Source organism: Triturus cristatus, chromosome 6 (assembly GCF_964204655.1).
Source record: "Triturus cristatus chromosome 6, aTriCri1.1, whole genome shotgun sequence".
Taxonomy (NCBI): domain Eukaryota; kingdom Metazoa; phylum Chordata; class Amphibia; order Caudata; family Salamandridae; genus Triturus; species Triturus cristatus.
Genome location: NC_140589.1, coordinates 1,637,020,109 through 1,637,044,080, shown reverse-complemented (window position 1 = coordinate 1,637,044,080; position 23,972 = coordinate 1,637,020,109). Strand labels below are relative to the sequence as shown.

General features: G+C 45.4%; 1 protein-coding gene across 6 annotated transcripts in view; it reads right to left on the bottom strand.

Moving 5' to 3' along the window:
* The window catches only part of THADA (THADA armadillo repeat containing), a 1,526,823-nt gene that overhangs the window by 1,170,877 nt on the left and 331,974 nt on the right, over nucleotides 1-23,972 (bottom strand). For all 6 annotated transcript variants that reach the window (XM_085612787.1, XM_085612792.1, XM_085612789.1 and 3 more), the window contains one exon: nucleotides 18,110-18,258. In XM_085612787.1, coding sequence (XP_085468913.1) covers nucleotides 18,110-18,258 — 149 coding nt within the window. The remainder of the gene's footprint in view (nucleotides 1-18,109; nucleotides 18,259-23,972) is intronic.

The following is a 23,972-nucleotide window of genomic DNA, read 5'->3' as shown; positions in this document are numbered from 1 at the left end:
GGGATAGCATATTGTACTGAGCATTTTAATAACACTTACTATATACCATGCAGGGCACCAAGTGCCTCACCTCACAGATGGCTAGCTACACCATGATACGTGAAACTATGGAGACAAACATCTACTCTGAACTGAAAACTAAAATGGAAACTTCCACAAAACAGTTATATATTTATTTTTAGTTCAGGATAGGGGATTAAATGCCTGATTAGGATTTAAGCGGACAGGTTACTCCGTCACAAAGGTGACGGATATCCTGTCCGCCGAAATATTAATCCCATAGGATATTATGGGATTTATATTTCGGCGGATGGGATATCCGTCACCGTTGTGATGGAGTAACCCGTCCACCGAAATCGAAATCAGGCCCTAAGTCCCCAAATCCTGTAATGGCTGCCAGAATTGTTTTTCTCATGTTGCTGGCAGCAAATCAGAGCGCTCGCTTTCGCAGGAGTCTGACTCTCGCGGAAATGAGATGGCCCAAGAGAAATAAAGCTCCCTGGGCTAATCAGAACACTCTATTTTTAAATTGTCACCTCCGTAAGAGTCTCTTAAGACTCTTGCGGACCCAACTGTCCAGATGTGCAATTACTGTTGTCCCTTAATTTCTCAAACACTACTGAACTGATTGACACCAAATGACAAAAAGCACAATCTGCGGACTAAGATCTCGCTTCCTGCTCAATTTGGTGTCATTACATTCAGCAGTTTTTGCTGCAGTCCTGCCTAAAGTTGTCTATGGAAAATGCTGTGGAGTTTGCATTTGGGGACCCCCCTTTTTTCTTAGCCTCCGCTGGATGCATCACCCCGAAACTTTACAGGAAGGAGTGGAGGTGAATGAACGTTGTTTTGTGAAGATTCATCAAACGGGGCCAAAGTTATTAGCAAAAGCAGATATATATATATCTCCCAAGCTGAGTTCTGAACCCTACCAAGGCACATGCAAATTGTTTAATGTGCATAAAAAAAAAGTATGACCAAGGCACCCAAAAGTTAAAACCTAGCTCCTCAATTCTTCACCACATAACTTTATTAGCTGCCCAACATTGTACTACGGTAATAATGGCAGACAATTGAAATGAGCAAACTTCAAAACTACTGATGATGTTGAAACCAACAATTCTGTAATAATGAGCAGCTGCGGCAAAATCTTATTTTTAATGGCTGTATTAAATGAAAATATCCCACTCCACCGCAATCGCCTTCAAGTCACGCGTCAACGAGCAAAATATATTCCAGACTTGTTGAAAAAATGTTGATTATTGCAGGTTACAGTTCTGTAATTCAAACTTCACTTTAGCACTGAATTGTTTATTCACTGGAGCTACTCCTTCCATCATTGTATTTCTATTTGGGACAAAGTTTATTGTCTTAATTGGCCTGTTTATAACACTCTGGCTTTGTAATTAGAAAAGGATTTTGATAATAGCACCATAAATTTAGGAAAGGAAATCTCCATTAAAGTCCAAAGAATTTGAGATTCCATCTTTGTCATGCTCGTAAACTTTCTTTCATACAGTATTAAGTAGGATTTCTGCAAATTAATTAGATATAAACAATATAATGAGTCGCGCTGCTCAATCGATGTTCCATTCTAGATTGATGACCACGCTTGCACACTGACGTATGTTTTGTCCTCTGGAACTTTGCGTTCACTGGTTTTATTAGCATGAAGTACCTTGTTTAATGAGAAAAGCATGCTCCCAGGGACTTGCTTAAGAATCAAATGTCCAGTTTTATTTGCACGGAATCCAGCCTTCAACTCCTTAAACAAGGCGCCATTCGCTCACCCATATGCACTCCCATTAGGCAACTCAAGTAATATCGGGGGAATGTATTTTCCCCACTGAGTTCTAGTGAAGAAGAGGCAATTTTAGGGATGGGAGTCAAATAAAATTAAGATTTTTATGGCCTTAAAATTTCTTTGTCTCCCACCTGAATCAGGCCTGTTGGCATAAATGGCCAACATGCTGTTTTTACCAAATATGGCTTAGCCTAGAGTACTTACGTCTTTTATATGTCCTCTTTGTTCATGCAACTGTCCCTTTGGTCAAGCAGACAAGCTCCCAGTTCCAGGTAAAGAGTCAAATATAATTCCAGAATGTGGCACCGGAATAAAATAGCTCTGCATAGCAATATGCAGCATGAAAAGTTTGACCTGGGCCCTGCTAAAACAATGGTAATTCTGGTCTTCCTGTGAATGTTTTTGCACAGACAAGAGCCTAAAAAAGGCACTATTCGCTCACTGAAAATGTATGCAGTGACGTGGCTCCCTCGGAATCTTACAGAGATTTATGAGGGAGCAGTGTATACTCAACTCTCTAACTTTACAGAACATTATGGGTTATTGTCAGACCAACAGTCCGGCTTCAGACCATGCAGAGGCACTGAGTCAGCCGTCATATCCATCTGGGATGCTCTAATACCGCCTTGTTGCTTCTGGATCTATCAGCTGCATTTGATACTGTCCACCACCGCACGCTACTGCACAGACCACACAAGTTTGGAATCTGTAACATGCTCTAAAATGGACTGCTTCTTATTTCACAGACAAAGTGAAGACTACCTAACACACATGGATAATGAATAACCATCTAAAGCTCAATTCCACAAGGACAGAATTTATGACCTGTGGACATTAACAAACAGTAGCAGCCTACCGCCATATGGATCGTCAATCCTCTCCAACATCATCAAGAGAAGTTAGAAACCGATGAGTGACCATGGATTCAGAAGTATCCTTCAGACCGCATGCTAACAATGTCAAAAAGAGTGCCTTTTACACAATGAAAACACTATTTCGCATCTTCTCATACATTGCACACCAACATAAACTGCAAGCCATCCTTATGCTAGCAATCTCCAACAGTGACTATGCCAACAGCCTGTACCAAGGGCCACTGGATTATGCGCCAGAGGAGGACCAAATTATGCGGCAGGGTTGACTAAATTATACAGCAGCAAAAGGCAAAATATTCGGCATAATGCAGCACATTTTGTGATAGTATTACTTCATTATTTTGACTTTTTTACACCTGGTAAAAGTGTCTGAGAAAAGAGTTCACCTTACTTTGTCCGAATTGAACACCCAAATAAAACTGAATGACCAGCGAATCTTTGCAAAAAGGCTTTCGGTGCGCAGGAACACGAGTTGCCATATGTTTTGGAACTTTCGAGCCGTTCGAGCTAGAATTGATTTTTTTTGTTGTTAAAATCTGCAGATCATGCAGCAGATGGTGGATTGTGTGGCAAATGCGGCAAATCCGTAATTGTGCCAAAATCACTGTGGATGCAGAATCACATAATACCAATGGCCCTGCATATACCTTGGTGCGTCCACATTCATCATACGCAAAATACAACTCATCCAAAATGACTCCAGTCCTGCAATCGCTCTACTGGTTTACCTATGGCTAGAAAGGTAATGTTCAAGGCAGTCTGCATTGTCCAACAGAACCTCCCAAGGAAAAGGACCCCTATACCCACAAGTTAAATTCAGGCAATACAAACCAAAACAGAACACTGCGTTCCAGGCTTGCAGCAATTATCATACCACCTTACCACAAGAAATCCATAGGAGGCACTGCTTTGTCAGTGGAAGTCGACAAGCTCTGGAACTCTCTAGCAGTCAACATATGAAGCACCAAGGAGCATACACAGTTACAAAGAGAGTTTAAAACATGGCTATTTCCTAGATAACTGCACCACCACATCCCAGCAACAGAGCCCAGAAACCAGTCACACTCTCAAGCGCAATACAATAAATTGCAAACAACTCTACCAGTAAACTGCTTTGTATATAAGTTAAGGAGGGCTGACCTATCGTTCACTTTGGCATTATATAGTTATGTACTTGCAAATATAACAGTTATGGTCCACAATAATACTAAATCATAAGACACAGCAGTCAGCAGCAAAGTATAACGTATACCACTTAAATTCACATAAGAAATATCTGCTATGAGGGATGTCCATCATCAGCACTGTACAGCCAAAAATACAGACATCAATAAATGAACAGCTAAAGTGCATTTATGGTTGTGAATTGAAACTGAAAAAAGACTGAACTTCACAAGTTATGGCTAGGACAGAAATGTTTATTTCACATAACAACCATGCACACCATAACGTGCACACCAAATGCAATGCATTTCTATAAAGACTTTTCTTCAATATCCATCCACCTTGTGAATACCCCCAGGCGCCAGACTGGATCTGGAGATTTTTCTCAGCATTGCCTCTGCATGCCAGCAGGTGGCGTTGTGCAGCTCCAAACCACCTCAGAAGTGACATTAAAGCTGCATGTAAGCACCCTTCCTTCGCACTGACATCAGTTAACTTTTTAAATATGTCCTAACCGTCGGACGTGGAGTCCAATAATTGAAGAGATGTGACAGTCTGTAGATCGCTAGACTTGGACCTATTTATAGGCAAAAAAGGACCATTTCACAGAACAGGAAGGTGGGTGGGAGGCAAGGAATCTGCAGTTCGGTAGAGAATCCACCAGAAAGAGCATTACCGAAGGTCATTTTTATTTCTATTTTTTTTATAACCTTTATTTATGTTTTTAACAAAATGGCAGCCGTTATATGTTGTCAGATGGTATAAGCAGGTGTCCGTTTAAAGCAGAGTATACATCTACAATTAGAACGGAGCGGTAAATGGCAGTTCAATTCAATGTACAGTTAAATACGAGTCTCTCATTGTTTGCATTTCACTCCATCCCCCCCTCAGTCATGCCCACGCTTATTACTGAAGGTAATTAACGTGTTTTGCTGATGTATACTTATAATCCTCATCTTGTGAATCGATATCAAACCAGTACCTTCCAAGGTGGTGGGTCTGTGGAATGGCTCAAACCAAAAAGTCCTGCCGGACCAAACAGGCAAGGTACCTGTTCTGCCAGACCTGGCTATCGAGATAGAAGAACTTTGTGAATGTACGGATTGATGCCCATGCCGCAGCCTGACAGATGTCTGGAACAGGCACGCTGCGTGCTAAAGCAGTGGCAGGAGCCTCGGTTCTGGGCGAATGAGCCCTCACACCCTCCAGAGGCTGATTCTTGGCCAGTGCATTGCATATTTTAATACAATGGACTATTCACCTCAAAATGGTGCTTTATCTGAACTGTTTTGCCCTTCTTTGCCCCAGAGAACCTCCCAAAGAGCTGATGGTCCTTGGTACAATGGATGTAACCGCTCAAAGTTCTTTTGGGGACGAAATAATGGAGTTTCTCTTCCTCTTTTGAGGGGTGAGGTGGAACAAAGAATAATGGAAGCATAAAGGCTTTTCCATCATTAGGAGTCAAGAACCTTGGCTGAAACACCACTCTGGTCCACAACACCAGTTTGTCCGGGGAAAGGATGGTGTATAGAGGCTGAACGCAAAGAGCTTGACGTTTACTCATGCAAGGTGCCGAAATTATAGTATTAAAACTGTTATGAGTGTTAGCAGACACAAAGGACATTTGTGAATAGGCTCAAATGGGGTACACCCAAGGAATGTGAGAACCAAATCAAGGTCACACTGCAGCACCTCCAAAGGTTGCGGTGGAAATATTTGAACTAAACCTTTAAAAACAGATGATTTAAACAGTTGCTCCAGCAAGCGCAAAAATGTAAAAAGGACTGACAAATAAAATTATCTTTAACAGTGCCCATGGCAAGTCCTTGCTGGGCTAAAGACAGCACAAAAAGAGCATCTAACAAATTTGCCTGAAATGGATCTGTCTCGCGGAAACTACTACCCGGGCTACAAATGTATCCCATCGTACAGCATTAACAGATTTTATAGATGGGTACATGGCTGCAAGAATGACCTCCAAGAGGGAGGGAGATCAAAAGCATTCAACTGTTGCTGCCCGATCTCAATGCATGAAGGTTTAGGTTGCACAAGTCCACCTTGCTTATTGCAGTATCACATGACAGTGGTGTTGCCCATGAGAACCTGCCCCCTACATTAGAGCAGCTTTCAGAGGACCACCTACCCAGGGTCAAGCCTGATTTGCATATGGCTGGGTCCAAACTAGGGTGGCGTGGTGAGCAATAGAACGATGGATTAAACCCAGATCTTTGTGAATGGGGTGAACATTTGCATTTTTCAGCATTCCGTCCACCATTTGTTCCTTTTGCCTGTGTCTCTCTAAGTGGGAAGGGTAGGCCCAGACGTGGGTCCCAAGCTCAATCCGCCACTGGATTCAAGCTAACCTGTCTGAAGAGGTTATGCCCCGAAAGCGGTCCCAGGATGCTTGTTTGCGTTCCAGGGAAGACTTGGCTTGGCAGTTCGGTCTGGACTGTTTCCATGAGGAACAGGGTCAAGACTGATTTGCATAAGGCTGGGCCCAAACTGGGGTGGCCTGGTGAGCAGTAGAACAATGGATTAAACCCATATCTTTGTGACTGGGGATGAATGTTTGCATTGTTCAGCATTCTATCCATCATTTGTTCCTTTTGCCTTCGTCACCCTAAGTGGGAAGGGTATGCCCAGACGTGGGTCCCGTGCTCACTGCGCCACTGGATTCAAGCTAGCGTGGAGGATGAGGGGTGATGCCCTGAAACCAGTAACAGGAAGCATGTGACATAACTTGGCAGTTCGGGCTAGACTGTTCCCTTGAGGAACAGGGTAAAGACTGATTTGCATATGGGTGGGTCCAAACTGGGGTGGCGTGGTTAGCAATAGCATGATGAATTAAACCCAGATCTTTGTGACTGGAGGTGAATGCTTGCATTGTTCACTATTCTGTCCATCATTTGTTCCTTTTTCCTCCCTTTGATGGCCAGCATGAAGGCTATCAACACTAAGCGAGTGGTCCGCAACTCCAGCAGATTGATTTGGAGCAGCATCTTCCCCTAAGACCAGAGTCCACTTATCTTCACCTTTTCCAGGCAACCTTCCAAACCCAGCAGTGATTCGTCTGTCAAAAACCATCAGCTTTGGGCTGGGTAGGGAGAGGAGGTCTTCTGCCGGTCCAACTGTAGTCAAGAAGGCACATTGCCCTTGTTGGATCGGCACTCAGTCTCGATGAAAGGAAGAGCCCTGTAGACAGAAGCATAATCATAATTTTGGAGATTTTTGAATTCCAGACCCGTTTGTTTGGAAACTTGAAGAATCAAACATTTGCCTCAGTTCCCAACCACAAGGTTCGCAGGAAGTCATTTTCGAATTGTTCAGCATACAACTAAGAACTGTCTTGTTTTTATTTCATCTTGAGGAGCAAAATCCCAAGAAAAGTGTCTGATACCCTATTCCAATTATAATTGATGACTTGAAACCTTGGGGGATAAAAGTTCTTTCCTGAAGAAGTTGGCCGAAATAAGTTGAATCCACCAAAACGTGTCGCACTACTACATCATTAGCACTAAATTGACCCTGGAAAGTTTGTCAGATTAGTGCCATAAATGACAAAACTCAAATGTCTAAATATATTCTCCCTTTTTGTATTTCACAAATGATTATATGATTTTGCACATGTTATTTCCCATATTGGCAGTGAATTTATGGTGCTATTTTTAATGTGTTTTTAATTCATGCATTCTATATGAGTTTTTGAATTTCATTGGAATCTATTGAATAAAACATTTGTACATTTGTAACATTGCCTTTGGTGACCTAGTGATATTCTCTGGTGATAGCAGCATGTTGGGCATGATTGTGGAATAAGTAACTGTTAGTGCGTTTTGAACACAACCAAGGGAATTGTTTCTTTGACCTTTTGTCATATTGGAGTCCTGTATCTCTGGTTTAGTAAGACCCCTCTCTTTTTGTTGAGAACTACTGCAGTCTGCTCCAAAACCTAGATGGAGTCCAACAGGCTCCTTAGGTACTGTGACTACTGAGAATTCAGGCCAACATTTGCCGTATGGTGTATTCCCCCAGCAGGGTGCAAGAGGCCAAAACGTTTGTGCCACTCTGAGGCCCAGGACTGAGAATGAACCATCAGAATCATAGTCAATATGTCCTGAACTCATTGAAACTGCATTGTATCCAGAACAGCACCTATGAACGGGAGACTCTGCGAAGGAGCCAAGTGTGACTTCGGCACATTGACCAAGAACCCCAAAGATGTTAAGTTCTCCACTGTCACCTGCAGGTGGATCACGGCTGACTGAGCCTGCCTTCGAAAGCCATTTTTCGAGTTAGGGCAAGACTGGTGCATCCAACCCCCAAAGGTGAGCAGTGATCACCACCATCACTTCTGTGAACACATGAGGGGCACAGGTGGGGTGGAAGAAGAAAAAAAAACTGATAACAAGACTAGACCTTGAACCTCAGGTAACACTACTGGTACTGAGGAATGAGGATTAGAAATGAGGCCTCCTGCAAGTCCACTGCTAACATTCAGTCTACTGGATCCTGGGCTTTTTCACAAAGAAGTTGAGAGGGTGAAGAGCTAAAACAGGACTGAGAACTCCATCTTTCTTTAGCACCAAGAAATAAAGGGAGTAACATCATTTCCCTATTTACAATGCCAGAACTCACTCAGTCTCTCTCTTTGTCCAAAACAGCCTGTACTTCTTGTTGCAGAATGGAAAAATGGTCCTCCAAGCCGGCCTGATGTGGGTAGGATATGCGGAAGGACATAATCCTGTTGAACTATTTAGGAAACCCACTTGTTGGATGTAGTGTTCTGCCACCTATTGATGTAATAACATATCCTGTCTACAAATGGGTGGTCATGTGCAACAGAGGGCAAAGTAATGTGGCTTGGAAGCTAAAGAGCTGAACCGAGGTGGTTGCACATCAGTGGGGATAAGTTGCAGGCGACTGGGTAGTAAGCTGCCCTGAAGGCCTAGACATAGTCGGCTGGATCCTTGACTCTGGCCTCGAAAGGACTGGGCAGTCTTTTGCTGGGGTGCAGGGCATTGGCATTATCTTTGTGGGAAATCCCTTCTGAAACCTCAAAATTGCTACGCATACTGCCACACAGGTTCTGAAAGGCCGATGGAACGTGTGTGGCCCTGCCTTCTTTGAAGTGCCTCAGTGCAGAGTCTGCTTTGTCTCTCAAGAGCCAGATGCCGATAAAAAAAAATCCCACTAGGCTCTAAGGTGTGGGGTTCTATGTGAGGAAGGCAGGGTCCCATGAGGCAGGTCTGTGGCATCTAGCCACTTGCTTATTTGCCGGTGGGCAAGAGCAAGGTTTGGCCCAAGTGCACATCAGCATGTCAGTCTCACTGAAAGGGAAAAGAGGGTCTGCCCAAGCTGAAGAACCTCAATAAGTACAAGTCTAGCTGCAATTTAGGAACTTCCGCCGCACACAGGATGACTACAGAAAAGGAGGCTGATTCTTCTGTTGAGGGGTCGGGGAGAACTCAACCCAGAGTCAGAGGCGGTGACCAAGTCACAGACCTCTTGTAGGTACAAAAGAAGGTTGTCCACATTGTAGTGGCAGAAAGCATCATCCTCATCATCTCCAGTGTCATCCCCCAGACCATGTTGACTACCTTGTGAATCAGAGCCAAAATGATTCTGGAGTACTTGAGGGTGACTCCTGGGCAGTGGTAACGTTTTGTCTGAATCAGAGTGAAGTTGGACCGGCTGTGTTGGCCATAAATAGGACACAACTTTGGTCAAGGTCATGGTGGATTCGCCCAGGAGTCAGAAACAATTGGGTCATTTTCTGGCATTAACATGGGAGGAACCTGCGCAGGGGTCAAAGTCAGATTGGGCATCGGTTCCAGCAGCAGAATAGACCCAACATTAGGGTCAAGAGGCACAAACGTCATCGAGGACAGATCCACTGGCAGTAACCCGACTGAAAGCCTCCTCAGATCGATGGGTCCCAAAGGCACGCCCGGAGTAAAAGGATGCTGAAGATACGCAACATGGCTTCTTAAAAAGCCTTTATCTGCTGCGCCGTCGTCAATAGACCTAGAAACTTGGGTTGAATCAGGACCAGATGTGGAATCAGTTATTCTGTAAGAGATCAGGACGAGACCGGCATTCACCTTTACGTCCCCCACGATTTCTCTGAGAGTGGCTTCGCCTTCTTGTGTTTCTTTTTTTACTTTACTTACCTGAGGATTTTGAATGAGAGGCTGATCTTTCTTGGGAATGGCTTGATAGGGGGAAGAGGTCCACTTCCAGACTTAAAAAATGAGAGTTTGTCTTACAGGTCTTTCTTCAGTAATCAGTGACATAGAGTTTGGCTTTGCACTCCAAGATCACCTTGGGTTTAATCTGGAAGCAGTTGCCGCAGCCTTTGAAGTTGTACAACAACCCTAGATTCCAGAAACATAATTTGTGGGGGTCTATCACATGTACACAAGTAGAGTATGCATTCCTAAAAGAATCAGAAAAGGAAACAGAAACAGAAAAGGCAGTAGGTCGGGAGAGGTTTGAGCAAGTAGATCAGGAGGATCCGATTGCTCAGAAGCAAGAGCCCTCACACACCCAGGTGGGTGTCATGCTTCATCATTGGGTAGCTCCAGTGCCCAATGACACCTTTGAGGGGGTTCTTTGCTGGATGTCTTTTAAAATATGACGCCGTGATGAAGTGTAAGTGGAGGTGCAATGTGTGTAGATTGGTGTATCACAGACATCTGTTTGTGACAATTCCTAATAGGCTTAAACCCTGCAGTTTTCGGTGGGGACATATCCATTGAACACTGGATAAATAATTTCGCAACAAAAACGTTGTCAGGGATACAGTAAAAGTTTGGAAGCAAGCTCCGGATCAACTTCCGATGGCATGGAAAGAAAGGAACTGACATCAGCGTGGAACGGTGGCACATATACATGGCTTTAATGTCACTTTGTGGGCACGTCATAGCTGACGAGTAGCAAAATGACAGCACCTGCTGGTTTACGGGAGCAATGCTGAGAAAAATCTCCAGATCCAGTATAGTGGCTGGGGTATTCATATTCAAAGGAATCTGCAGTAGAGATACACCTTGTTGCAGGTTCCTGACCTTGATTTCCGCAGCCACAGTATGGTGAGAAATATGTAGTTTTGGGCAGGGACATTGTCCCCTAGCGCACTGGAATTCATTTTTAGAATTCATTGTTAGGGAGGGGGTCACTCAATCTGCATCAGAAGGTGCTAAAAGAAAAGAACTGAAGTCAGCTCACAGTGGTGGCGCTTATATGAGGCTCCGCCCCATCACTTCTAAAACCCTTGCCTACTACGGTAATCTGTGTGGATTCCTTGTACCAAAATACAGCTCCACAGACTTTATTACAGAGAAATTAATGTATTAAATTAAACATATGCTTCCTTTGGCCAAAAGAGCCTGCACCTCCTGACGCAAAATGGGCAGGTGGTCCTCTGAAAGTTGCTCTGACGTAGGGGACAAGTGCAGTGGGTTGAAAAGAAATGGACAATTTGAAGGACCCATTTGTCAGACTTCATGCTCTGCCATCCCTGGAGCAAGTGGTGGATCCTGCTCCCTACAGGGTGGTTGTATGCCACTAAGGGCGTTCTAAAGAGATTTTGAGGTGGTTGTCAGAGGGGCATGGGGCTGAGACATGCGCAGTCAGTGTTGTCCTAATCGTTGTCTATTGAGGCTATGGCCCGACCTCAAAAGGGCTGGGAGACCTGTTGACTGGCAGCAGAGCATGGAACTGCCAATATACCAAGCTTCTGACATGTCCCCCAAAAGAATGAAACAGACCTGATAACGATTTTAGCAGCTTACACAGCAACCCCACACATTTTCCTACTCCCTGCTGACGAGAGGCAACTACCTCGAAACACGTGTCCAGGGATGGCACACGCCACGCATACTTGCATTCACACTCGAGCATAGGTGTATCCGCCGACGCTGACCTTCACGGACCATTTTCATTGGGGGAACACGACTGGTAGGTGTAGCAGTGTGCGACCAATCTGGTTTAACTTTATATTCAGGCTCCCTTGAGCCGGTGGAGTCGACGGACTCATGGTTACGCACCTGCGCGCTACGAGAGGTACTAGACCTGATAACGATTTTAGCAGCTTACACAGCAACCCCACACATTTTCCTACTCCCTGCTGACGAGAGGCAACTACCTCGAAACACGTGTCCAGGGATGGCACACGCCACGCATACTTGCATTCACACTCGAGCATAGGTGTATCCGCCGACGCTGACCTTCACGGACCATTTTCATTGGGGGAACACGACTGGTAGGTGTAGCAGTGTGCGACCAATCTGGTTTAACTTTATATTCAGGCTCCCTTGAGCCGGTGGAGTCGACGGACTCATGGTTACGCACCTGCGCGCTACGAGAGGTACTAGACCTGATAACGATTTTAGCAGCTTACACAGCAACCCCACACATTTTCCTACTCCCTGCTGACGAGAGGCAACTACCTCGAAACACGTGTCCAGGGATGGCACACGCCACGCATACTTGCATTCACACTCGAGCATAGGTGTATCCGCCGACGCTGACCTTCACGGACCATTTTCATTGGGGGAACACGACTGGTAGGTGTAGCAGTGTGCGACCAATCTGGTTTAAAAGAATGAAACAGCTTGGAAGATTTCTGAACTGGCACCAAAAGGTCCAAGGAGTATGCTGTGGCTCAAATTTCCTTAAAATGCCAAGGAACAGTCAGAATTTGCCATAAGGCATGTCAATTTAGTATGCCTGGACTCCCCCAGAGAAGCTAGTGGATCTCTTCCATAAATGGTGTTGAAGCACCACATTTGTCTCAATTGCCTGTCCTAGACAATGTGTGGTGTCTAGGCCTGATCGGATAACAAACTTGGAAGCATCCAGACCATCCATAGGGTTCTGGTCAAGGAAGCCCATAGGTTTTCTGGGAACACATTACAAACCATGGCCCAGTCTCCATTATTGTAGCATCTCAGGAGGCAGCTGGTCGACTAAAACCTTCTCTTACTAAATCTTTCCATAACTTTGGACTCTCTGTCTGGCAGGAAGGCATTAGGATTCACTCTGCTGGTGGACGGTTGCACTACAAACATCCAGGGGTTTGTTGCTGGGTTAGAAAATCAGGGTCACCTGCAACTGGATGATAGCACATATGACTTGGAAATTGACCGGAGGGGGATAATATGGTTCAGCCCAAGTGCCCAATAGCGTGTCAGTTAGTGCCTCATTGAAGGACATAGTGGTTTGTTTGGTGCCTGGCCAGGCTGAAGGACATCTATTTGTTTTTACCACTAAAGCTGAAAGATAAGGGTCAAAAACATCTACAGCTCTACTGATCAGCATGACAAAAGACGTCTTTTCTTCAGCTGCTGGTCTGGGGGGAAACCGACTGAGTTTCAGGTGAGGTATCCAGTCCATTGACATCTTACAGGTCCACTTTCCAGTTTCCCTAATAGGGCGAGGAAAACTCATCCCCATCACCCCATTATTGTCCCCATCTGTCTGACTCTGGTCAAAGTCCGACACACAAATCTGGTGCACTGTTTGTGCCTGACTGTGCATTAAAGGTATTGTGTCTAAGTTGGAAGTATTGAGTATTGGCTCACTGTGCACTGAACCAAGCTGTACCAGACTGACGAGCCATATCAGGGCAAAATTGGTCAAGAGTTGCTTGTGTTCCGGGATCAGGGAGGTCCTGGCCTGGCAGTTGAGACTGGGCTTTCCTATTAGAGCAGGCTCAAGACTAATTTGCATATGGCTGGATCCAAACTGAGGTGGCATGATGGGCAAATGTATGATGGGTTGGAATGCTACCCCGAGCGATTGCCAGTGGCTAGACAAATTGCAAGCACTCCTTCCATCACCTTTGTGTGTTCAATGCACTGCCCTAAGTGGCAGGGGTATGCCTTGACATGAGTCCTGTGTTCACTCTTATCACTGCAACCAAGCTACGCCCAATTGATGAGCCCCAATCACGGCCAAACCAGTCGTGGGTTGCTTTGAGTACTCGCTGTGCCATTGAGCGCAGCTGTGGACAAAATTAATTTGGCTCAAATTTTGACACCACAATAGGTAGTGGATCATCCTTCAGTGTCAGCAGCATTCAAGGAACCAGTGCAGATTTTCATGCAAGAACTGAATTTGACACAGACACCTATGTGGAACCCAAAGCGTGTTCAAGGAGCATCGATGGCGCCCAAGACGAATATGCTACTAGTAATCCGAATAGAGGCACCTGCGGATCCTTGAGGCCCAAAGGAGTGCCAAAGGGAGCCAGAAGCATGACGAAGATGCACAGCATGGCCTTCCTAAAGGCTTCGATCTGCTATGATGTCTCTGACTAACCTGGAAAGTTGGTGAGTTGGGAATGGAAGCACGACCAAGAGTCCCTACAAGATTTAAACACTGTAGTCTTAGGAGGTGACAAGCTCCCTTGTACATTGGTTGATTTGTGATGAAAAAAACTGTGGAGAAAAAAACTCTTCAAAAGACAAAGAAAAGGAGCGAAGCTACGGATCTGCATCTGAAGGCGTGGAAAGAAAAGAATAGATGCCCCGTGCACACTGGCAACTCTAACAAGCGGATCCATTCATCACTTCTTGAGTGGAATGCAGTCAGCACAGAGCCACACAATGACACCTAGCAGCACACAGGAGCACTGCTTTTTGAGTGTCTGGATCAAGGCTGGCGTCTGGGGATATTCACAAGGAGAGGAATCTGCAGTTAGAAGTATCCATCAGAAACCCCTTTATCATATTTTGTTATTTAGAACCTCACATTGAAAGGACTGAAGTTGAGCAGTGCCTTCAGGCTGCTGTGATACATTCCAACTTGTAGGTTTGGAGTTTGTTACGGTCAAATGAGCGTCAAAGTTAGCACATTATCTGGTGTAACCAATTGCCCAGGCACCCCCTATTTTTGAGAGAACACTGGCAACAGACTGTAATACCCGACACAAGCGCCACTACGTCCTTTTATTTACAGGGCCTTGCATGAACAGCTATACATGAACAACCTAACTATTAATTTCCATTGATGGACTTTAGATTAAGCCATGCAGTGACCTGGACACTGAATAAAAAAAAGCTCAATACAGAGCTCATAACACCGTGAAGCCTCATTCTCAGAAGCTATACTGATGCTGTCACTTCTATTGACAAGTGGTGTAATAACAAAGGTTGGAAATGCTGATTGGTGACTGACTGATAGCAAAGACCAACAAGTCAGTGCCTTTGGAACAGCAATGGAGAAATGGATCCACTGTTTTTACTAGCACCAGGCTTAGGGGGAAATAATCAAGAATCCACCAAGTACTTAATAATTCCACAGGCATCATCTGCACGGTGAACATGCAGATCCAAAGCTCCACGCTAGGCGCGGCGCTGGCGCTGTGGTCGCAATGTTTTCTTAAGGGCACCAAGCAGTGTGGATCGGAGTGATACCCTGATGAGCGCTTACAAGAAGCCACTTGCAGCTTCACCACTGACGTTTTCATAGAACAAGGTCTGGAAGTGGCCACTTTTTTAACAAGACATTGAACGCAAGTTTCGGGCCATGGGCCAACTGCTTGTCCAATTTTATAGAGACATCTAACTGCCTTGATCCACATCAGGCGGGCTTTCGCCCAGCCCATTCAACTGAGGCGGTGGTAGTGGCAGTATTGGACACCCTTAGGGACTGCGCAGACAATCGCATTCCACAGGCCCTGGTGCTTCTGGATTTGTCAGCCGCATTCGACACGGTCGATCATACCATCTTGATCGACCGTGTCTCTCAGGCTGGCATCCGGGGCAAGGCAGCCGGTTGGCTGAGGTCCTTTCTAGTAGTTCCCAGGCAGTCCACCTGGGTAACCTAGCGGGCACTAAGCAGGCCATTACTTGCGGTGTACCCCAGGGTTCGTCCCTGTCACCCCTCCTGTTTAACCTCTATATCTCCCCTTTAATCCAAGCTCTTAGAGATAAACAGGTAACGGTGCTGAACTACGCGGATGACCTACAGCTCCTATTCACAATTGACAACTCAGATACGTCCATCTCCTTCTTCCAATCAATAATGAGGTTCATCCAAGCTTGGATGAACGAAAATCATCTGAAATTGAACCCAGGAAAAACCGAGCTGGTCCTGACGGGGGACAGCGCTAAATACTGGGGCCCACAGTATTGGCCAACAGAAATGGGTCAAGCTCCGATCCCTTCATCTTCGGCAAAGACGCTTGGTATCACCCTAAACAGTGACCTCTCTTTAAAAACGCAAGTAGGCCAGGTGATATCCAAGTGCCTCTTTCAAACGAGAAAAATCCGGAAGGTTCGCCGTCTTTTGACCCACGAAGCCCTGATACAGGTGGTGATCGCAACCGTGATTTCCCACATAGACTACGCTAACTTGATATCTGGGCCTCCCCCAGTTCCTTCTGAAACGACTTCAGATGGTGCAGAATCAGGCAGCAAAACTGATTTTGAACCAGCCTAGATGGCATTCTGCCACCCCTCTTTTGAAAGACCTTCACTGGCTCCCGGTCGCCCAACGCTGTTCCTTCAAAGTCAGTTGTATGATTTTTAAAGCGCTCCACTGTAAAAGCCCCACCTTCATCACAAAACTCATTATAAAGTATGCCCCGTCCCGTAGCCTTCGCTCAGCCCAACAATGCCTTTTACAAATCCCATCCTTTAAACGTAAACGCTCGGGTGGCTGCAGATTTGGCACCTTGGCACCCCGTCTGTGGAATGCCCTCCCCCTTGAGATCCGGCTATGCCCCAACCTCATATCATTCAGGAAATCCCTAAAGACCTGGCTTTATCAACAAGCCTACTACTAACTCCGCTGGCTTCCTACTCTGACTGTTCTCTGTCTCTACAGCGCCAGGAAACCAATCGTTGTCAGTGCGCTATACAAATCATTGTTAACATAACATAACATAACATGGGGGGTGAACATCTCTGAAACTCACCATATTTGTTCACTGTTGACATGAATACAGTGCTTAATAAGAGCTGGTGGTTTCTGGTGCTCGGCTCCAGCACTTAATTGTCAGCCCCGGCTCTAGCGACAGTCCACCACATGGTGGCGCGGTCTTTTTAATTTTGAGATGAGCACAACAGCTGTGTTTATTAAGTCAATATGCACTGAAAATTAATAATACCAGCCTCTCATGCCATTATTATAGCTTTGTGTGGCCTAAAACAGTTTGGATTGTCACACTTATAGGACTGCGATGGTTAGGAGTTATGTTGGTACTGTCATTGGCAGCGCTGGCAGGGGCAATGGGTGGTGCGGGCTGCCTTGGCCCTTCCAAGAAGGGCCCTGGCACTTCATTTGTTACAAATTAAGCACTGTATGAAGAATGTGTGCAGAGTTAACATGCAGGATTGAATCCACGCTTTTCAGGCAGTGCTCCAGGTAGGCTGTGAATGGCTTATTTTAAGCGTCTACTAAAGCAACTGGCAGAGCTAGTGACCATTACACAGCCAATTAGCAAAGCCAACTGCTACCAATGCAGTCCTGCATGCATTGTAAGGAGGATGTGGACGTGTGAAATGAGGAGACAACCTGCCATTCCCTCCCTGCCACCTCCATTGGGCTTGGGAAGCCCAGAGGGGCGCGGGCGCAGCTGCTGGCCAGATGGAGACATGATTTGAGACAAGGTGAGAATACAAATATTAGCATTATTCTTATGGCAGATGCACAGGATTCTGAACTTTCATGGCCAATCACCGGCGTGCTAACTTTGTACTGGAATTTTGGAACATCTTAAAAAGGTGTTGTGGGAGGGGGGGGGGGCGCGAGACAGCAGTAGTAGACGAAAAAGTACACAAATATTTCGCTTCCACTCCTCCCCCACCCGGAAAACCATGTTTGTGGAAACCATATGGCAAGGAAAGGTCATCAAATGAAACCAGAAACATAATAAATCTGAGATATTTCCAAATGAAATGCTTGTGGTAAGCTAATTTCTTGTAAACACTGCACTCGGGCCTTTTGAGCGATCCCAGATGGTGTTTTAACTTGAACAGTCTCTTAATAAAAGAGGGAGCAGAAACTGTACGTTAGAGCGAACTTTTTATCATTCTTTTAGGATAGAACACGGTCTCTGCAACCAATCAAACTATACACGGGTTCCAAAAACGAGGGGACTTTGTGACCCAATAAAAAAGAGCGCGGTACCTTGAATTCACACTGACACAGTGAGGCTCGGTGGACGCATAAGTATGCCTTTGTACCAGCAGTGAATGAAAACATGTTAAAGGCCTTAAAAACATAAAGGCAGCCTTAGAAAGTAGTTCAGCACTTGTACCTGCTGTACTGTAATTAATCCTCCACCAGATCCAGCCTGCAGAGGGAGGCGCTGACACAGCACCCCAAGGAGCAGGGACACCTCCTTCATACTTCTCCAGCAGCACACCAGCACCATCTGGGCGGTCACGCAGCTCGCCTCTTCTTTGCCTGCAAGATGATTGGGGTACAGTGAATCTATGGTAGTGAGATGCGCTGGGCTGCTCAAACTAGCGTCACAATTCTTAGTTTTCAAAACCCAACAAAATAATTGCTCGGCACAACAATAATCAGAAGCAAAATGGATGCATCTCTTTGCAAACAGCTGCAGGCCAATCTCCTGTGTGCCTTTTGTTCATACTGCAGTGTGGGAAAGCAGCTAGTAAGACAAGCTAGGTCTGAGCAAGTTACAACGATTACAAGCTGTGTTAGTTAGTATTCTACTGTTTGTGACACTGTAGTTAAGTTACCTCCAATGGCGGCTGGTAGGGAACGGTGGAGGAGATAAAAAAGAAAGTACAAAAGAAACTTACCTGCTCATCGCGCCGGTCGCCAGCCGCCACCTTTCCTCCACGCAGTAAACAGGAAGCAAGCACCCAGGCTTCCAGCCAATCACAACGCTGCAATTCAGCCTTGTGATTGGTTTGAGCGCCGTGGTTCGGCGCTCAGACGGGGAATGGGAGCCTGGGCATGTTCTCCACCCAGCCTGGGTGGAGAACATGCAAAGTGCGCATGTAGGTTTGGCCGGTCGGAGAGGGCAGGCCAAACCTACATGTGCGCTTAAGGTGGAGCCACCACTCCTCCTCCCTGTGACGCGGGGAGCCCAGCCCTGCCCGCAGCTTTAACTGCAAGATCAATACAAAATATAAAATGATAATAACGGGGTGATATTATCATTTTATTTTTTTATATTGATCTTGCAGTGGGGCAACACTCATAAGCCCTAGTCAAGGAGCCGCTGCTGGTTTCCTCCCTTTTTAATGTGCGACAAGCTTAATATGCATGGAAGACTTTAAAAATCAAAGAATGTTACTAATGGGCAAAGCCGGTATCTCTAGGAACCCGGGTATTTGTACATGAAACAAGGGTCCCCCTGGGAGACGCGTATTCTGCCTAAGCTTCTAAGGCAAAAAGACCACTGGGAGATTTCAATATATTCAAACACATCACTTAATTACTGCACAAATATCTCCGAGATGCAATAAACGATATAGCAGGTGCTCCAAAGATACGACGCAGTTAAAGTGATGAGTGACTAAAGTGCACTTAAAAAGGAGAACATTCCGAAAGGCATTTTTGATGAAGTAGTATAATGGGTTACTACAACAGACTCAAAGTTCGAGTTCAGTTGTGTAACATTCCATAGATTTGTTTTAGTCAATACATTTGTTTGTCGACGTTTTGACCATCCAGCAACTCAAATACAACCTTCCTCCCACCGACAGTCATACAAAGGAAACCCCCTGTGGGTAAACAACAAATGGACGAGTCCACTACTCAGGATCAGCGAATGTTCGAGTAACTTGGGACATTCTCGCTCCACTTTCCTTCGGGTCTGGAAGCTTGGGAGTTCGTATGAGAATCTATACAACTGAACTTGAATTTTGCGTCTGTTGTACTAAATAAAGTATAGTCTGTCAACAAAGTCTTTGGACTGTTCTTTTCAGAAACACTAGCACACTTTTTTCAGTTACCACTTTCACTGCACCGTTTCTTCGGGGCCCCTACAATACCGTATATTGCATCTTGAAGATATGCATGCAGTAATTGAATAACGTGTTGGAATGCACTGAAATGTACTAGTGGTCGGTTTGTCATAAAAGCTCAGGTGGAAAACGCTTCTCCCGAGAGAACCATTGTTGTTTAAAGATTTTAGAAAGACTCGACCTTGAGCGCACCTTGAGTAGAATGGGTGGGCGGGAAGGTATGATGGAGTTTGTAAACAAAATACATTGTGAAAGCTACATTCTCAAAATGTGCATTGCAACATACATATATAACAAATGAATGCCCGAATATACCGGCCAACACAGTCACCTCCCAAAAGCCAAATCCCTTGCTACTTTCAACCATCAATTTATTCCAAGGAATTCCACCCTCACATCATCACAAAAACTCCTCTCCCTAAACTCAATCGCATTCATGAAAAAATCCATTTACACCCAACTTCTAAAAAGCCCTCTGCTCACTGCTTATCCTGTCATCGTCTAAATTGCTAGCAGTCCCCTTTTCCAAGGGATTTTTCCATTCTGTGTGGAAATTGGCCATACCATATTTCTACTACAAAAAATGTCCAGGTTGTTTCAAAATACCGTGTAAACATGAGATCCAACAGTACGTCACCTTTAATCAGCAAGTGTTAAAAAGGGGGCAGTCATATAGTTCCAAGATCACACAAGGACCAACAATTACATCTGCTCTCAATAGTGGGGATTCAGGTATACATGGGGCAGGAAACTGCCAACGCTTCAGATGGTGGATGATGCTTTGTGTATTGTGGACAGTGGGAGCAACTGCTATTCGAACTTCTTGACACTTATGAAGCTTTTAATGTGGTCAGACTGGAGGCCTTACTTAACTACAAACATCTGGTTCTTATCCTTTTTAAATGACAAGTCACACTCCATCCAAAGGAAAACCTCTGTCTCTTACTTTCCTTAATGCCAAGGGTCAGCCTCCTTGCCTGCGCTCTTCGGTCTACATCTGGAGCGGCAGAATGTTTCTGAATCACAGCTGGAAATGTCCTTTCAAAAATCTGCTGTTGTTATGCAGCTTACAACGAAAGAGGAGGGACCAGGGGCATATAAAGGTCCACCATGCAAGCCCCCCAGATACTGTGCGAAAAGAGGGTCTGCAGTTCCTATCAAGAGAGAAGGTCAAAGGCTGCCCGGGGGCAGGTGGGGGGATCTGCTCGATCAGGAGCAAGGGCCCTCACCCAAGGGGTGTCATGCTTTATCAAGCATGAAGTAATGAAACATGTTAACTTCTTTTTTTTACAACATCACCTTGTGCTGGACTGTACCATTATATCCATCTCTAGCCAGACCTTACGTTTTTACCAAAACAAAGGAACCCAGTCATTAAATAGTATTTTGGGTTCTTTTAGTTATTTTTACTTCACATTTTTTTGACCAAATCTACTCACATTTTTTCACACACTATCACACCTCACCCTTCACATTGGAAAAAACATAAGAACTCCGGCAAAGAACCCCCCTGTGGGGCCCGCTGAGCATTGAAGCCACGGCCCAACGAGCAGCTGTCCGATGATGAAGCATGACGCCCCTTGGGTGTGTGAGAGATTGTGCCTTAGGGAGTAGATCTCCGCCCACCTGCCCCGATGCAGCCTTTGACCTTCTCTTTTGATAGGAACTACATACCCTCTTTTCGTACAATGATATATAACTACCAGTATCCTGAGCACAACATATATAAACCTGAAACATACGTCTCCCTGACTGTAAGTCACCAGCTTTCACTCCTGTACTTCAATAAATCACCAATCAACATTCCCGCATTGCCACATTCCAGTCGCCTTCCTTCCTCCCCTCTCCAATACTAGCATTTGTGGTTCCAGGCCACTTGGTGACATGTTTGCTTAAATGCTGAGTCTCACACTGGCGGCAAGGCGCTTAGCAAGCTCTTGCTGCTCTTGAATGGTAGCCTCTGGCTAGGCTAGCGATGATCTCACAGAGCATTTAAGTCCATAGTCAGGAGAGACAGCCATAGGATTTAAATGGGCAGCCGCCCTTCCCAAGGTGCTGTGAAGATGGCGGCTGGTATGTCTTTGTGGGCGGGTGCATTACCTTAGGAAGCGCACACACAATTCTGTCACCATTCGGAGATTAACACTGGAAAAAACAAATGCTGGTTATGAGGGGATCTGAAGACAACTGTTTGCATGAAATCTCGCTGATGAGAAAGGGAAACGAGGAACAAAACACCAGAAGCAACAGAAACAAAAACACAGGAGAGGTCTCAAATCACAGACCAGAAGCATTTGAAAAAATACGGTAAACATCACATCCAAACATGATAAGAATTGGGGACCCTAACCTGCGATATAATCAAAACCACATCAACACAAACATAGTAGTGTAAACTTGCACAATGATGATTTACATATATAATATGGAAGACAGATGAAGGCAGCATGTCCTGGTGGTCCCAACCATTAAAGTCAAGGGTGTGGATATGAGGCATATGTTTGGGAAACTCTGAGAGAAGGCAAACTGTGAAAATAGATTTTTGAGGGTAGGCAAAAGTCACAGGGTTGCATGCTGTGTTATAGGAGAATATAATAATTCAGTACTCTGCACGGAAGGCACAGCATTCATGTGTATACGTCTAGAATCAATATGTGGTTGGCATTCTTGTTCAATAGGAACAGAGGTGTCTGATTGATTGCTGAATGGTGCCTTCATCTTGCAGGTTAAATTGGCCCAGCCCATTCACTACTCTAACAATTCTTAACTACAGATCAGAGCCCAATTAATTCAAGCACGGACAACCCTAAAAACACATATATGCGATGACCCTGGGTGAAATTATACTTTTGGCCACTGGAGACCACAAGACATATCGCCTCAATTACGGCTGCATCCTGTACAAGCCTAAGTCAACCAGTGCATTTTATTCTGTTGCAACATTTATTTATTTAAATACCTGGAGTGTGGACATAGGTGTGTAAAAAGATATGTAGATAAGCAGGTAGGTCTCCATAAAACATTACAGCAGCAATAGGTCTACTTGGAAGACCACTGTTATTGTACAATACAGAGACACATAATGCGCAGAACCGATGGGTACATCACAGGAAGGCCACTGCATTTTCTGGAGATAATGATCTGGGGAGGGGGAAGAAGGAAGCAGAGGAAAAAACTGTGATAGTTTAAGGAGTGGAGTACCAAGTTATTCCTAGTGCATCCGGCCCAGAGCTAACCAAGCTATCCATACCCTGAGTCGACAAGTGCCCAGCAGAGACTCACTGTGGTAGGTACCACAATCACCAACGGTTTCCAGAGGCAGAGACTATGGTTGGGTGGGGATCGGAAAAGTGTGGGATGCTAGGAAGGTTGTCTACCAAATTTAGGAAGGCTCCCAAGACCTGGGTAAAGACACTGGGTTTATCATTTAGTTTGTACACAATCTCCTCATAGCCAACCACTCCTGTGCATATCAGGACGGAGGGCGGTCACCAATTATGCAGGATGCATATTTTGGCTACCACTAGCAATGGTGCCTGCCAGCGGTATGTGTGTGAGTGGACAGGTCTAGGGTATCGGATATATCATGAAAAATGGCTAACTGGCAGAGGGGGGTTTTAAGATCGAGGTATAGATTTGCCTGGAACCAAGACTGCATCAAGGAAGACTCCTGCTGCTCCTGGTCTCACTGTTCTGCCAGTATTCTGCCTCGTCTGTGTTTGTGCCTCTCTCAGAATCTCCAGGGACCTGTGGGTATCAAGGACATCCAAAGTAATCTCCCTTGGAGTGAAGGAATCACTCCCCTGCATCTGAAGGTACCTCATCAAAGCTGACCGGTCTGCTGCTCCTGTCGTCCTATGGACTTCCCGAGGCTCAGCAACACAGGTGGTGGATCTGTGGATCCCCCGAAGCCTGATCTGTCTTCCCTGCAATTTGGAGGACAGTATCCCTCGTCGGAGCTGCTGGGTCCAAACCCCTGCGCAGTGGGTCGACTTGCCGTTGCAAAGGCTTGTTGGTTCAGTATTTTAGAGATCTTCAGGCTAGAAGAAGTTCCAGCCTCTCATCCCTTGAAGAACAGTGTCCTTCCTGCATCCCTTGCATTGTGGGCCTTCATCTTTGGTGAGCTGACTGAGGTCCTCTTGCGACTCCTGTGCCTTTGGTCGGTCGGCCCTCTTGAGG